The sequence below is a fragment of the Scyliorhinus torazame genome, chromosome 3 (assembly GCF_047496885.1).
Source record: "Scyliorhinus torazame isolate Kashiwa2021f chromosome 3, sScyTor2.1, whole genome shotgun sequence".
NCBI lineage: Eukaryota > Metazoa > Chordata > Chondrichthyes > Carcharhiniformes > Scyliorhinidae > Scyliorhinus > Scyliorhinus torazame.
Genome location: NC_092709.1, coordinates 100,084,993 through 100,102,470, shown reverse-complemented (window position 1 = coordinate 100,102,470; position 17,478 = coordinate 100,084,993). Strand labels below are relative to the sequence as shown.

Genomic DNA, 17,478 nt, shown 5'->3' with positions numbered 1-17,478 from the left:
TTAAACTTTGTCTACTTTCAACGTTACTGGTCCCTAACCACATTGTAATAGATGTAATGGACTTGCCAGCAAAGTTGAAGCCCATGGAATAAGAGGCACTGGCAGCATGGAATATGAAATTGGCTAACGGAACAGTGGTGAACAGTTGTTTCTCTGACCAGTGGAAGGTGTACTATGGTGTTCCCCAGGGGTTAAATCTAGGACCTCTGCTTATATATTTGAATATTAATGACTTGGATGTTCGGAGCACGAGTTCAAAATTTGCAGATGAGACAAAATTTGGAAGTGAAGTGAACAGTGATAAGACTTCAGGGGGACATGCAAGCTGGTAGAATGTGCGGACAAATGCAAGGAAATTAGGAACCACCTGTCTAATATTTCATCAATGCTATTGAGTGAATTGGGTCAGTTTGGTCCACATCATCAAGCACAAGCCCCCCCCCCCCCCCCCCCCAACACAAAACCAGGAAGGAGTGCCTCACAGCACTGGCTGGGAAAATTGAGTCCCCATTTCCCTGCAGGGCAGGGAACTGGATGGAGAATATACGACAACTCCCCAAGGATATTGCAGCTGGGGCAGGGGCAGTGCCAGGACTTGTGAAACACCAGAAATGGAGGTAGAGAAAGGGCAAGAGTAGCAGCTGGATGTAGCTGTGATAGGAGGGTAAAGAGCAGCTCAGTTGAGATTGGGATATTCTAGTGCTGCTGTTTTCTGCAACTCTGTCCTTCCCTGTACCCCCCCCCCCCCTCCCCACTATTGTGCATTAGCAGAAATAAAACAATTTTGTATTGATTTATCTCTTTGTGTTCAGCCAATTCAAATTGAGACGCTATGCCACTAGATTTCTGTGATGCCACTTCCACTAACATTTCCATGTTCAACCAGAGTTTGCAACCCTAAGTGAAAGGCCTTAGGCTGCAGGAAAGTTTTACGAGAACAGTTCCAGGAATGAGGGACTTTAGTTAAGTAGATAGATCGGAGAAGTTAGGTTTGCTCCCCCCCCAGAGAGAAAATGAAGAGGACATTTGACAGATTTGTTGAATATCATGGGCAATCTGCAGAGTCAGTAGTAAGACACTGTTCCTGTTGGCTGAAGGGTTGAGAACCAGAGGATACAGACGTAATGTGATTGGCAAAAGAACCAAAGGCGGCATTTCTTTTTTAAAAAATGGTGGAGGAAGGTTCAATCAGGACTTTCAAAGGGAAATTAGCAGAAATGGGGATTGAGATGAGGTGGATTGATCTTGCAGAGTGCTGACATGGGCTTGGTGGACCAAAGAGCCTTCTGTGCAGCAGCCAGTCTATGTTTCTGGAGTGGGATTCAAACCTTCTGACTCAAGAATGCCACCAACTGAGCCAAGCTATACTCAGGATCAATTTACCAACATACCGCCTGAAGATAAACTCATTGGAACATTTAACGTATTGCCACTTTGTCTGTGGTCATCTGCATCGCCTGAAAATTTACACTAAGAGTCTTAAGCACATGGCTATTATTGTGAAACCCCAGCTGGCAATGGATTGCTAGTTGCATTATGTCAATTGAGTAGACCACATGTGGAATCTTCTGGATATCACATTCCTCATCACAAGCAGTTAAGACTTTGGGAATTATCCACTTGGTAGTTTGATTTTTTTTTTCGACACTAAAATATGGGACTGAACTAAGGTTGCCAACTGCATAATGGTAGATGTAATGGATGCACTCCCGACCACAACACCACGCCTTCATGTATATTTGAAGTGAACGACTTCCAAAGGAAAGTTTCACGGAGTGTTAAAAGTTCTGATGTGGGTGCAAGATAGGTTAGAATCAATGAATACAAGGAAAATCTCTGATGTAGTTATCATATTGATGCCCAGAGCATGTACAGCAGATTCAGGTCAGCAGCTACAGGGAGAAGATTCAGATCAGCAAAGCATGCCCGGAAAGCTTAATGATAAAAGTTCTCATCCTTCCAAACAGCCCACGCCACGAGTGGTTCAATAAGTTGGCATCCACTTTCTTGAGGGCGATTAGGAATGGGCAATAAATTTTGGCCTAGCCACATCTCATGGAAGAATAAAAAAACTTGCTGGTTTACTTAACTCAACTATTCACTGGAGAAATTCAGTGAGTCACCTGACATTTTGATCAACTAAGGTAACAATGGAAGTGTATGTGACAGTCCTCATCCATGTAATCACAGAGCCTTACAGCAAGGGGAATGACGGCTCTTCCTATTGTGATGCTGGCAAAATAACATTGATTTACTTTGTTTTAAAATAAAATTGAGAATTAGCATCTTATAAGATCACTTGAAAGGTTAGTGCTACAAAAACTGCTATAATCAAAGAATATTTTCTCAGTTGCATGCCTCCAAATAAGGCATGTGAAAGTTATTCAAAACTTGGTAATCAACACTGATAATTTTCTCATAAAAGCAGTTCACTGCCAACAGATGTGTCTTCTATGCAGCTGCATTAAAAAAAATCAAAAGCTTAAATACATAAAATGGATGCTTGTGAGAATTGATGAATTTAACTCTCATCCTTGTACTAACGAGAATCTTTAGGGTGGGAATATGAGAAAAGCAGTAGCAGTTTATATTGCACAAAGTTCAATTGAATAATGTGGAACACATCATTCCACAAAAATCATACAGTACAACATGAAAGTTAAACAAGAATAATTTCAAATGAAAAAGCACATTTTATTGCTCTTAAGTTATAAGAAAATAAAAATTCTAAGTGAATCAAACCATAGACACAATCCCTTTAAGGTTTCTCCGTCACGTCAGGCAGTTACATACTGTAAAGTAAAAAATCTGAAATCTGATTTTTTTTGTATTTGTTTTGTTTTAAAAACCAGACTATAAATTAACAGGAAAATAAAAAGAAAAACAAAGTATCTAACTCAAGATTGTTTAGTATACAGTGTTAAACCACTTTCACAGTTCATGTTGCGTTGTGGATCTTGAATAATAATTGGGCAAACAATTCAACTGTTGTCGCCCATGCTGTGTTCAGTACAAAACATTTGGTATTGTTTTGTCAGTAGATCACAGCAATAACTGTAACAATTGGATATTTCAATACTGTTTACACTAAGACTGACCAGCATAACACCTCTTAATTGTATGCACATCTCACTTACATTTTTTGTTCTTTTTGCATTATGTCAATAATCTTAATTATGTTTTTGTCTGTTCCACCATAGTCCTCACAATGAAATTCTCCACAATACAGGCTGAAAGAGCTCCCATCTGAAGGAATGTGTTCAACATTGTTAGGAAACAAACATTCCAATGTAGCACATACCACTTCTCAATTTCCTTCTTGCAAGCAAATCACACTATGTCATTCTGCATCTCCTTCCGTCTTTCAGCCTCTCAGAGGCACAGTTGGCTCAAGTTTCAGTGGCAAATGCCTTTTTTAAAACTCAAAAATCATCCATACCAGATCAAATTTAGAACTAGAGTCTGGATGTGAAATGTCACAAAAGACGACTTAGCAGCAAGTTATTTGGCCACTGGGATTACAGTACAGGGATGGGACAACTGATAAGCCCAAAGACTTATTTGAATAACAACCTCAAGAACTCTTCCAGCTTTTGAGTTCTTTAAGTACTTAGATCACTCAGGATAATTTGCCTCTGAAGAACTATATAATCCCTCATTAAAAGAATCTGGAAGCAATGGTGAATAAATAGAGAAATATATGTTAATACTGTGACCGATTGTTGGCAACATTAGGCTTTTTTATATATATATATATATGTGTGTATTTTATATATATATAAAAAAATTGTACAAAATTCACAGTAAGGTTCCAAATGTTGAAACCTGGAAAGACAAAACTGAGACATTTAGACAACCCAAGTCTTTAAGAAAACCAGCTCTTGGCCTGATTAGCAGCTTGTTTAAAACATAACTTTTCAAATAAATTTTTTATGCCTTGCTGCTGAGAGTTGGCTGCTGATAATCATTAAAAAAATAATCATTGCACTAGGCTTTGTATCAAGTCTTTCTGCACAAAAACTGCCCAAAGTCAAAGGGGAAGCCAGATATAACAAGACAATATGTGCATCTGAACAAGTCAGATTTTGTCAGTTATAACACGTCACCCCTTACTCCCTTTCCTGGTGATCCATAGGTCTCTGTGTCTTCTTCATGCATCCTGCTGTCCCGAGCCAACATCCTGTACCCACCAAAGCACGGTGATGTACATTGACTTAACATTAGGCAAATTCCTATTCCACATCTTCACTTCATGTCCACGTCAAAGTCCAAAACAAGCAGCTTTGTTTCTTCAGTCCCATTTCTGCTTCCTACTGCACACACAAGCTTTGTATTTGATGCTCTGATTCTCCACACAACGCCTCCACTGCCTCCACTTTCCAGTGTAACCAAATTTCGAATGAACTCTCCTGTTTTCAGATCCCAAAGTTTTACAGTCCCATCATCTGAGCTAGTTATCACAAAGTTCTTGTTGAATTGGAGGCATGTCACAGCACTCTGATGCTTGTTAGGACCTGGTAAGGAAAACAAAAGGAGGCAAATCAACGAGTCATTCCCCAAAAGGTCCATCAACTAGGCAACAAAATCAGTTTGAAAATGTTACTGGCAGGGAAAGAGGAAAGAGTTCAAACAACATGAGGAACTTTGAACTTGTGTCTCCAATTTATTTCAAGTATGCAAGTTAATAGGTTAATAATTTCAGCTATGGCTCAGTTGGTAGCACTCCCACCTCAGAGATGGTGAATTCAAGTTCCACTCCAGGACTCGAGGGCAAACATAAAAATGATGATACTCTAATACAGCATTGAAGGAGTCAGAGGTTTCAAATGTGTCCTGGCCAATACTTATCCCTCAATCAAGATCACAAAAACAGATAATCTGGTCATTATCACATTACTGTTTGTGGGAGCTTGGTGGGTGCAAACTGACTGTCATATTTCCTACATTAGAGCCGTGAATATACTTTCTTCATTGTCTGTAAAGCACTTTGAGACACACTATAGTTATGTTAAGCTCTATAAAAATGTAAGTCATTCAAATTCTTTTTTAATTTTTATTTATTATAAATTTAGAGTACCCAATTCTTTTTTTCCAATTAAGGGGCAATTTAGTGTGGCCAATCCATCTACCTTGCACATCTTTGGGTTATGGGGGTGAAACCTACTCAGACAATGGGAGAATGTGCAAACTCCACACGGACAGTGACCCAGGGTCGGGATCGAACCCGGGTCCTCAACGCCGTAGGCAGCAGTGCTAACCACTGTGCCACCATGCTGCCCTATTCAAATTATTTTACATAAAACTTCAAATATTTAATATTAAAAATTAGCACACAAAATGTTGGAAACATTATGAAAATCTAACTATTTTAATCATTATTTTAAAAAACAAAACTACTTCCAAAATGTTAATTTTTGAAGTTTAATTTTTCACTGAAAACAATACAGTGACGATGTACAAAATTAATCTCAACTTAATTCATATTCAGAGGAAGCATACAGCTGAATTCCTTCATTGTGCCAATCTATACAGATTTTTTTTTACTACCTCAAACCAATTAAGACTTGTAATGCTTCATCCATCCTAGGAACCTGTAAACCTTAAAAGCACTAGTTCCTGATCCCAATTGAAGGTCATAGAAACAGCAAATAGGGTTGCAAAACATTTCTAAGGATTGCAATTCTTTTTTTCTGGTTACGTCTGCAGTCAAATTACTAAAAAGAAATTCCAATAATAGGGGCGAATGCATTACCATTCACTCAGGTGTTCAATTTATCATGGAATACACAAGAAATCAAAGAGAAAGTTGGCCTCAACTGGAATATTAAACCCAATTCTGGGCACTGCAGCTGCAATGAAGGTTTATAGGAATGGTTTCAGGTTTAAAAAAAATTAATTTACAGGATGTGGGCATCACTGGTTAGGCCAGCATTTATTGCCCATCCCGAGGTGCTCTTCAGAAGGTGGTGGTAAGTTGCCTTCTTGAACCGCTGCAGTTCTTGAGGTGTAGGTACATCCACTGTGCTATTAGGGAGGGAGTTTCAGGATGTTGCCCCAGTGACAGTGAAGGAGCGGCGATATACTTCCAAGTCAGGAATAACAAGCAATGAAGTTACTGTGAAAATCCCTGAAGGAAACTGTCCATTTCTAATAGGTAAAAGGGTAATTGATTTAGCCATTTAAATGTAAAAACTAAAGCCCAGTTTAAAATCCATTTTAAAATGGATTTCATCATCTAACTTCAAGCATAATTTAGATTACAAATACACAGCTTGCAGAATTAGCAGTGGCAAAACACTGGATCTGAAACATTCAAAGAAACTAGCTAGAGCGTATGCAACATTTTTACTGATATAATAAACTGATCATTGTTTTAAATAGTAAAAGCTATGCAGCAAACCCAAGGTCGCCATGACTACATGAACACACCATTGTTCAGAATTCAGATAGAAGCACAGTCAACAATAAATCAGCAAAAACTAGAATTGATTACGAGGATCACATTCCAACACACACAAAAATCTACAAATGCAACATATCCGAATATATGTTGCACATTGATGATTGACAACTAACCATCCAACCAAATGTATTTGAAACCCATCCAAGCCAATCAGCACATTGCAGGGGTAGGAACAGATGGAGTTAGACTGATAACATTCTCCTTAAACATAGAAGTTCGGGAAGCCATTTTCCATCCAGGATCACTCTATACTTTGATCTAACTACTTGCTATCCTTATTTTCGTATTTTCACTTTTCCACTCTAACTCTTGAAGTTCACGCAAGCTGTTTTGCTTTAAGCAAAGAACAGTTACTGTATTTTTGAAAGTTAAATCTATTGTAAACCATTAAGCCAATTATTTCTCTTAAAGTCTGTTGCTGGCAAAGGCTTTTTGAGAACACCTGATTTGTAACCATAAGAAGATCTTAGTCTCTCAATTATAATCAATAGACGCAATAAAAGATTTTTATTTTGCATCCGAGAAGTGTAACTTAAATTCTACTGAGTTTTGAAGTGTATACGAGACTACACTTGAACTGCACGGTAGACTCCTACAATCCCCTAGTCGCCACATTCCGGCGCCTGTTCGGGTACACGGAGGGAGAATTCAGAATGTCCAAATTACTCAACAGCATGTCTTTCTGGACTTGTGGGAGGAACCCGGAGCACCCGGAGGAAAACCACACAGACACAGGGAGAACGTGCAGACTCCGGACAGACAGTGATCCAAGCCGGGAATCGAACCTGTGAAGCAACAGTGCTAACCACTGTTCTACCTTGTCGCCCCCCACAACAGTGTTGCTGTTCTTATGTGAAGATAAGCTGTGTTAATGAAACTTGAACTACCTATAGGGTTCCACATCAAGGTCAAAATATTGATATTTAAGACAATTTCAATTCAACATCTTGCAGAAAGTTGCTTTTTCAGACTCACCTTGTAATGTCTGTAAACACTGTCCTGTTTTGATGTCCCAGATCTTCACTGTGGAATCTGCATTTCCAGACACTAGCGTGTTGTCCTTCAGTTCCATTCCACTTGTTAAGGACTGATGTCCCGTTAATGTGTGAATACAATTCCCAGTCTCCACATCCCATACACGAATAGAGGTGTCAAGTGAACCGCTTACTACATGAATGCCATCGAACTACAATGTTGAGGGAGAAAATAAATACACCATCTGCATTTCAATTTGAAGGGAAACAGCAATAAATGGCTTTCAATGTTTTTTTTTTTTAAATCGCAACCTTTTTACTTCATGTCACTGCAATGAGTACTGTAATATACCATATACTGTATAGTGTGAAGTATGTCAGTGTGTTGTTATGGACCAGGGTTTAGAGAATCCCAAAGTGTATCATGGAGTTCACCTGACCCACAACTTTTAATAGATTGTGGTATGGGGAGCACACGGCCCGCTCTACAGGTGTGGTAGAGCAGAAATGGAAAAGTATTTTTTAAAGCAAAACAATGTTTATTCTATGAACTCAAGTTAACCTTTTTAAAACATAGTGAACATCTTAGCAACCATTAATTCAAATACAACCCCCAAAGACTACAACACTAAGTAAACCTTTAAGCTTTCCTTATTAACATCCATACGACTTAAAAACAAAACCTTTATCAGAAGCACATCAGGTTAAAGTCATTACTGAAAACATTTATAATTCTGAATTCACCAAATGATCAAGAAATAGTCTTTTGATGGCAGAGAGAACAGCAGTACACCTGCTTGGTCTGGCTTCAGCTACAACACGGAAAACGAAACTAAAACATACCCTGCAGCAAACAGCCTAAAACGAAAGTAAAAAGCTGACAGACAGCCCAGCTCCACCCACTCTCTGACATCACTGCAGTAATAAACACCCATTTCTTAAAGGTACTCTCACTACAGATACTTATATACACACCCATTTATAAACACCCATTTCTTAAAGGTACTCTCACATGACTCCCCAAGGGGTTCTGAGGAATGAGGTTTATAATAGGACAATGGGGAGGTGATGGCTCAGTGGTATTGTCACTCGACAATAGTAACCCAGAGGCCCAGGCCAATGCTCTGGGGTCCCAGGTTCGAATCCCACCACGGCAGATGGTGAACTTTCAATTCAATAAAAATCTGGAATTAAAAGTCTAATGATGATCATGAAACCATTGCAGATTGTTGTAAAATCCCATCTGATTCACTAATGTCCTTCAGGGAAGGAAATCTACTGTCCTTACCCAGTCTGGTATTTGATTCCGGACACCACCCTGTTAGCTCAGAACAGTCTCCCACTGAAATGTCCTCGCAAGCCACTCAGTTCAAGGGCAATTAGGGACGTGCAATAAATGCTGGCCTAGCCAGCAACGCCAACATCCCAAGAACGAATAAAACTAAATCCAGCATAAAATTACTTAATTGGAAGGAGGTTAAATTCAGAGGGTTAAAAGCAATCTGGCCCATGTAGGTTGTAATCAAAATAGGCAGGCAAAACTGTAGCTAATCAACAGGATGCCTTCAAAGAGAAATCAGTTCAGGCACAGGCTAGACATTCTGATGAGGGGGATAGAAAACTCATCCAAAGTTAGAGCCTTCTCGAAGAGAGAAGATGTAAAGGTAAAAATGGGAAAGAACAGGGAATCTTTTAACCAGTATAATATTCATTACACAGTAGAGAACAAAGCTCAATATAGAAAGTAGAGAGGAGACCTATAAAAAAAAGTGTTCTACTGCTCCGTGTCCAAGCTTGTCCCGAATGCCATTCACTCATCATCTCTGTACTTGCTGACCTAAACTGACTCCCAGTTAAACAATGTCTCAATTTTACAATTGTGGTCCTTGCTTTCAAATCCCTCCCTGTCTCTGTATCCCCTCCAACCCAACAATCCTCAGGAAATCCTTCGGGGCAGCACTGTAGCATTGTGGATAGCACAATTGTTTCACATCTCCAAGGTCCCAGTTTCGATTCCCGGCTTGGGTCACTGTGCGGAGTCTGCACATTCTCCCTGTGTGTGCGTGGGTTTCCTCCGGGTGCTCCGGTGTCCTCCCACAGTCCAAAGATGTGGTTAGGTGGATTGGCCATGCTAAATTGCCCTTAGTGTCCAAAATTGCCCTTAGTGTCCAAAATTGCCCTTAGTGTTGGGTGGGGCTACTGTGTTATGGGGATAGGATGGAGGTGTGGACCTTGGGTAGGGTGCTCTTTCCAAGAGCCGGTGCAGACTTGATGGGCCGAATGGCCTCCTTCTGCACTGTAATTTCTATGATAATCTATGAAATATCTGTGCTCCTCAAATTCCAGCATTTGAACATCCCCAATTTTAATCGCTCCACCATTGGTGGCCGTGCCATATGTTGCCTTGGATACAAGCTCTGGAATTCTATACCTTTCTATCCCTAAATCTCTCTACCTCTCTATCCTTTTTTTAAAAAAATGAATTTTATTCAAACTTATCAAAGTAGGTTACAACATATAAACACCCCCGGGAAATATTCTTCCCAACAATCAACTACACGGTTTGTACAGATTTTTCTCCTTTTTCACCACCCCTCCCCATCACCCACCTCCCCACCCCCCTGCGACGAACAGCTCCTCAAACATGGTCACAAACATACCCCACCTTTTCTCAAACTCCCCTGCTGAGCCCCTTAACTCATACTTTATCTTCTCTAACCGCAGGAAGTCATACAGGTCACCCAAACATGCTGCGACCCCCGGTGGCGATGCCGACCGCCACTCCAGCAAAATTCGTCGGCGTGCAATCAGAGAGGCGACAAATTTTTCACAACCCCAAAACATGTGCGCATGATTTGCTGGCCCCCGCCCACACCTCTCACACTCATCTGCTACCCCCTGAAAGAACCCACTCATACTCGCCCGAGTCATATGCACCCTGTGCACCACCTTAAACTGTATCAAGCTCATCCTTGCATAAGAGGATGTCCCGTTTACACTTCGCAGTGCCTCACTCCATTCTACCTCTCTATCCTTGAGACACTCCTTATGACATATATTTTGGCCAAGCTCAGCAGGTCAGGCAGTATTTATGGAGGGAGAAACAAAATCATTGATAGAAGATTACCACCGTGAAATGTTAACCATTATTCTCTGCCTTTTGCTGTTTTTATTTTAGATTTCCAGAAGTAGTTTGCTTTTGTCTTTGATCAAGCTATGGTTATTTGCCCTAATGTCACCGTGTGGTTCAATGTTTTATATTATAATGCCTCAATGAAGTACCTTGGGATTCTTTAGAATGTTTAACACGCTATGTAAATGCAAAGCGTTGTTGTTGTGACAATAATCTTTAATCCAAAATTTATCTGCACCTTCCTGCAGGCTAAAATATTAATACTGTCAAGATTTTGCTGTGAAATAGCAGAGAGGACCACTGCCCATACATTCCTCTCCCAATTCAGCCAAGGTTTGTGCCTAATGCCATCTCAGTTGTTTGCTGATTCACACTGTAATTGAGGTTTTCCATACCTTAAATTTTGACAGTCGCATGTTAATCCCTGTCCTTTAAACATACATAGAAAACAGAAGCAGGAGATGACCATTCGGCCCTTCAGCCTGCTCAGCCAGTCATAATGATCATGGTTGATCATCAAGTTCAATACCCTGATCCCACCTTCACCTCCATGTCCCTTGATCCCTTTAGCCCCAAGAGCCATATCTAACTCCTTCTTGAAATTACACAACGTTTTGGCCTCGACTATTTTCTATGGTAGCGATTTCCACAGGTTCACCACTCTATGGGTGTAGAAATTTCTTCTCACCTCAGTCTTAAAAGGTTTACCTCTTTACCTCAAACTATGACCCCTAGTTCAGGGTTCCTCCACCATCAGGAACATTCTTTCTGAATCTACCCTGTCTAATCCTGTTAGAATTTTATAAGTTCCTATGAGATCCCCTCTCACTCTTCTAAACAACAATGAATCTAATCCTAACCGACTTAGTCTCTCCTCATATGACAGTCCCGCTATCCCAGGAATCAGCGCCGCACCCCTTCCAAAGAGCATCCTTCCTTACATATGGACACCAAAACTGCCCACAATACTCCACGTGTGGCCTCACCAATGCCCCATTTAATTGCAGTAAGGCTGATATGTCCAGAGATGATCTTTAGATAGTGCAATTCAGCAGTGGAAACTAAGTCCGGTTAGTGCTGCATTTGCCAGGATGTTTCTCGGAGCCTGCAGTGCCGAGATTCCCCCAGCTATTCACCAGCACTCTCTCGTTTTTTGGGCCTCGGAAAGTTTCTCCCTGTTGAGGACACACTTTAGTCAATTTCCTGTACTTGTGAGCAGGAACTGCTCCTTGTAGACTGGGGTGTCATTTTGACCAGCTGCCCTGATCTCTACAATGCCCCCCTGCCCCCCACGTCCTGTGTTTTCTGAACCTCCCCCCCCCCCCACCCCCCCCCACCAAACCTGGCAGTGCTAACCTGCCACCTGGGCACCATGGCACTTCCAGCCTGGCACCACCATCCAGGCACCCTGGAAACTCTAGGGTGGCACAGCCAGTGCGCTCAGATCACAGCAGATGGAGGGAGTCGGTTGACTTGCGATCGGCCTGGCGCCCAGCCGGATTTGGGGCTCTCACGGGATTCACCCGTTGCTAAATCGCGTCCAAAGTCTTTCAGGATCTATCACATTATTGTAACGCCTAACGTTCATTTTACCCATTGCTATTTTTGATGTCACTGGTACAGGTTTGTATTCCCACTTTGTGTCTTCCCTAGATCTCCTGGAATCTGCACTTCAATTAGCTGACAATAGAAAAATGTGTGAAAACAGCACACTTCCATTGGAGTTTGATTAAAACTCACAAACAACTTTTCCAGCCAAAACTGTGCCCAAAAGGTCTAGGTTACTGCCTTCAGCTGACTCCATAGATTCATAATAAGCATCAGACACACATTGTTAAGATATACAATGCAAATCTGACTTTAGTAATGCACGGAGTGTCTTATGATTTACACACAGACTTCAACTGTCTTCTTTCAATGATCTCTTTGCATTTTTTAAATCAGGCTCGATATGAAAATAGTAAAGATTGATCTTTGTTTATGTACTACTATGGGATATTTTACTACAAAACTAGGGATATAAATTTACATAGCAAAAACCATAGCAAATAAATTCGTAAAGCCATGATCCATAATAAATTAAAAGCAAGTTATTTCAGCTACCTCCATGGATCGTTAGGCCACACACAAAGTTGGGTAAAGTTTAATTACATACATCTATGCAAGTAAGAATGTAGTCTTGTTTTTAATTTAAACACTGCTCTTACACATTTTAAACATCATCTGGCATATGATTAAATTAAGCATGTTTCTGAATATAGTTCTGGGATGCTTCCTGGTGGAGAATATCCAAAAAGAACCCACCCTTGGACAAGCATTGATATCCAACACTGCAGTGGCCTTTCTATGTGACCTCAACTTGACAATTACCTAATTGTTCAACTACTATTTACAAAGCTGTATTCATCTCTAATGTATGGTTTGATGCCAAAAAATCTCAGCTGTACCATGCTGGACTATTAGTTCAAACAGAACTCAGAAGCAGCATTTTCGAACTGGTATCAAAAGGAGAATAGAACAGCAGATGAAAACAAGTCTGTAGGGATTGGACCAAATTGAGCAGGAGGGTTTTGGTTGGAGCTGGGAGATGCCCAAGCTAATGTGATTGCTATCTTATACTCCTGTATTTCCTATATTGCATACAGGTCAGAAAAGCTAATCATCTACTTGGAAGTCTAGCCTCATAGGCAAGATCACCGTGTCAAAAATTGTTGCCAAAGACTTGCAACCTACACGGAACACTTAAAGCACCTGTCTATCAGCTGTCAGTTTTACGGAAATGCTGAGCTATGTGGAGCCAAGTGTAACATGACACATCAACATGATAAGTGTTAGCAACCTAAATCATTACAAATATATGAAATGCCTTTGCACACAAAATAATTGTTTTGAAAGCAAAAATGTTACAAATAATTATCCCAGTCTCTTACCTGTAATGAATAAACCCTGTTGGTGTGTCCCTGTAACGTATGTAGACAGGTTTCTGTTTCAGGGTCCCACACCTTGACCATGAAATCATAAGCCCCACTGACAACTCTTCGTCCATCATATTGTACACATCGCACAGCTGCAACATGACCCATCAACACATGTAAACATTGTCCTGTTTCAATGTCCCAGACACGAAGAGTAGCATCTCGAGATCCACTCACAACTCTGCAATGTTAAACAAGGCACACCAGAGAAAATTAACCAAAAAGTTTGCTTCAAATCATAAGCCAATTATTAAAAAAATAGTCTCCTGATATAATCCTACCGATTTTCATGGAGGTGCATGCAGCGCACAGTAGAGGTATGACCGTATAGCGTGTGAATACATTCACCAGAATCTGCATTCCATACTTTCAACGTCCGGTCAGTGGATCCACTTATAATGATATTGCCTCTCATCTGGGATGACCAGACACCACCCGTATGTCCTACTAATGTTCTTAAACACTGCAAATAAATGGAAGATAACAAAAAAAGTAGCTGTTACAGAAAACCCAACATTACCAATTTATGCGCATTTGGGTTCTGAAAGTAGATGTCAATTAACCCTCAAATCTCCTAAGTATGTAATGAAGCAGTTTACTAGCTGTTAAGGTCTTAGTCGCTGCTATAATTTTATTTTCAAAGCTAAATTTTAAAAGCCTTAAAAGTTTCTCATCTCAAAAGGAGATCACTTGGATAAGTGTTCTTTGCGTGCCAAAAGTGGTTCCCAACTTGCATATTTCATCTGTGCTACTTATAAGGAGTATTTATGTTAAGCTGTTTTGTTTTTTGCAAGCTGAACAGCTTCAATTAGAACATAAGAATTCTTTCAATTCCAAACAAATCCTGAATTCTGAAACATTGACACAGAAAACGTTCTCACTATAGAATTGTATTCATTTTGAACTCCAATACATATTCAATGGTAAAGAGCAGGGCAGATTCTCACAATCCTGAGAAATGCATATAATATCAAGGCAGTTTTTTCCAATGAAGGTTTTTACATAGTGACAAAGGTACTTTGATAGAGAACCGAAAGGTTTTCACTGGCAAATAACAGGTCGTTTACATACCTTCAAACTAACCAAACATTTAGATTGATTTTATTAATCCACCTGATCTAATACTCTAAACATATGGATTTTTGAAGGCTGTCCCTTTACAAGAACTAAATTGGCATTCAATCCTAGCCTTGAATTACTACTGAACAATGAACGCACACCTTATGTCCTTTTCAAAGTTGCATCTCCAGGGCATCAACCTTTCCCCCACGTCATTTCTGCCAAATCATTCCAGAGTGCCGAACTCTAGTTGGACATTCAGATGAATACAGTTCTGCACATTAGCCTGTTTTTCAGTTTGGGTATTAATATTGGGTTAACATGAGCACCCTGAGAGAGCGATTTCACTGTTGCTTCCACACTACAGATTCATCATCCATTTTAGCAATGGCAGCACATTTGCCAGGATCTTGATAAAAGGCTTCAGTACATTCTTGCTGTGCAATATTGACTTCTATCATTTCTGGCATTCAAGAAATCCACAGGAAATGCTAGACTAGGTCACATCAGACAATAAGCATAGCAGCACAAATCTCTCAGACACATTAACTTAGTTCTTTATTCTCCTGATACTTGAAAATGTATCAAAATATATTTGAAACCAATGCCCGAACTTTGCAGTTGTAATGATGGTGAAACTGTCAGCATTTATAATTACTGCTGAACAACCTTTGACTTAGAAAAACTAATTTTATACTTGTGCAATGTCACATCTTTCCATTGTAATGTGTGATTTAAGCAAAAAACAAGATTCCACCAGCATCAAAGCTGGAGACAGCCTCAAAGAAAAGCTCAACTTCAAGGAACAAATTATGGTCAATGCTCCAGATCTCTGTCATATTCAGATCTTAGCTCCTCAATGCAATGACTCACCAGTCTTGAACTGTTGCTCCAGCTCCTGACTTCAGTTCTGCTCTCTCTCCACAAGGCTTCTCAGATTCATGGGTACTGCCAGTCAAGTCTGATTAGGCTCCCAATTTCCCTTCCTGGCTCTTTAGCCACCCTCAGGGGTTTCAAGCTGCCCTATTTAGTTGACTCCTGCCGCAGTGGCAGACTTGCCCTTGTTGCTTTCTTCCTTGCCTCATGGCACCTGGCTCCGCCCCTCGGCTTGAAAAGAAAATGGGCTGGATTCTCTGCACCCCAACGCCAAAATTGCAGCCGGCGCCGGGGTGGAGAATCCATTTCCCCGCACGGAATCGGAACCGGCGCCGGTTCTCCAGGTACCCCGCGCCGCATATCACCTACCTGCGGCCACTACTGGTGGCCCCCGCCATTCTCCACCCCTGACCGGTCGAAGTCCCGATGGCGTGGATATAACATGGTCCTGCGTTTGGGATACTAGCGTGGCTGCTGCGGACTCTGTCCGCGGTCACGACCGATCGGGGGCACTATGTTCAGGGTCCAACTCCGCGATCTGAGTCCGCCATGGAGCATGGCTCGGCCGCTGGAGGCCACTGCCGTGCGCATGCGCGGCCTCCGACCCGGAGGTGCGGGTGCCCGTATCTGTAGCAAAAGCTGCTAGTTTTAAGCTGGTTCACTGCTAGCCCCCTGCAGGGCTGGGAATATGTGGCCCTTTCACACCAGTTTTTCTGGAGTGAAAGTCCACAGTTTTTACGCTGGCGTGGGGACATAGTCCCAAAAACGGGGAATCCAGCCCATTGTACCCAGGGGCGCATCTACTATGAAACTAATGAAGCTTAAGCTTCAGGGCCCCTAATCCCGGAGGGGCCCCAGAAGCGACTTTAGTCCACATTGCTTAAAAATTTTGGGTCGACTGTATGAGAAGTTTAAAAAAAATATATATAGTGTAATTCAATACAAAATAATAGTTAAAATAAAAATTAAACGGTTATTAAAATATCATGTAGGCCAGCCCTAAACGAAAAATCATTCAAATTAAGGATGTTTCATTCTAAATATATTTAATATAAAATAATTATAAATAATTAAAAACACTATTAACATTTATGACAGAAATACAAACAGTAGATGACGTGTCGTAACAAAAAAGGGTAGCCGTTGAAAAGGCAATCACAATGCTAACGTGAATTTTCAACGTGATAGCACTCGCGATAGCGATCTAGACAAGAATTTTTTTCAATAAAGTGTTCAGAAGGATACAATATTTTAATTACCCCTACTCAAAAATAAATGTTATATTTAGAAAAGTAAGGTAAGTAATAAAGGTGAAATAGTGTAAGATTAGCCTAAACCTATTGTTTTTATGAAGAGGTGAACGGAAGGTAGGCTACGACCGCATAGCCTAGGCTAATACTATATTACAAGTATTTATGAAAAAGTATGAAGTTGTGTTAAATTACAGGTGTTTATTATGAAAAGGGTTCAAATAATGGTAAAATTGTTACATTACCTTAGCCTGAGTTTTGGTGGCCTAGTCTTGCCAAACTTAGTCTAGCCTAGCGTAGGCTAGCTTGAACATAGCCGAGTTTAGCCTATTTAGCTTATTTAATATAAATCTTAAAAAATGGTGCTTTACTTTCTGAGAAGGGTTTTTAAAAAAAAACCTTTCTCAGAAAGTAGATCTAAAATGTTTTCCTTTCAAAGCATGCGACAATGGTCGCACGACTCAACTTGATTAATTTTTTGTTGTATATATTTCAACAATCCCAAAGTTTGAGAGTCAGGAGCACAGATGTTGTAAAGGTGGAGTGTCACGGTAAGTTGGCTGTTCTGCTGTGGCTAATGTAATTTTCCCCCCTTTTTAACAAGAGGTCAAGACCCTAGAGGAATAACAATGAGTTCACGAAAGTACTCAAGTGGATACCAAAAACGCAAACGTAATGAAAAATGATCTGACGAAATTTCTAAATGTCAAAAACTAACAAACTATTTTGCAAGGTCAAGTTTGTCAAC

The 17,478-nt window shown here is 40.5% G+C and overlaps 1 protein-coding gene across 11 annotated transcripts in view; it reads right to left on the bottom strand.

Moving 5' to 3' along the window:
- Nucleotides 1–2,673: 2,673 nt before the first annotated feature.
- The window catches only part of fbxw7 (F-box and WD repeat domain containing 7), a 572,031-nt gene continuing 557,226 nt past the window's right edge, over nt 2,674–17,478 (bottom strand). For all 11 annotated transcript variants that reach the window (XM_072496051.1, XM_072496052.1, XM_072496060.1 and 8 more), the window contains 4 exons: nt 13,827–14,008; nt 13,501–13,726; nt 7,439–7,649; nt 2,674–4,514 (listed from right to left, as the gene is read on the bottom strand). In XM_072496051.1, coding sequence (XP_072352152.1) covers nt 4,246–4,514; nt 7,439–7,649; nt 13,501–13,726; nt 13,827–14,008 — 888 coding nt within the window. In that variant the 3' untranslated portion in view covers nt 2,674–4,245. The remainder of the gene's footprint in view (nt 4,515–7,438; nt 7,650–13,500; nt 13,727–13,826; nt 14,009–17,478) is intronic.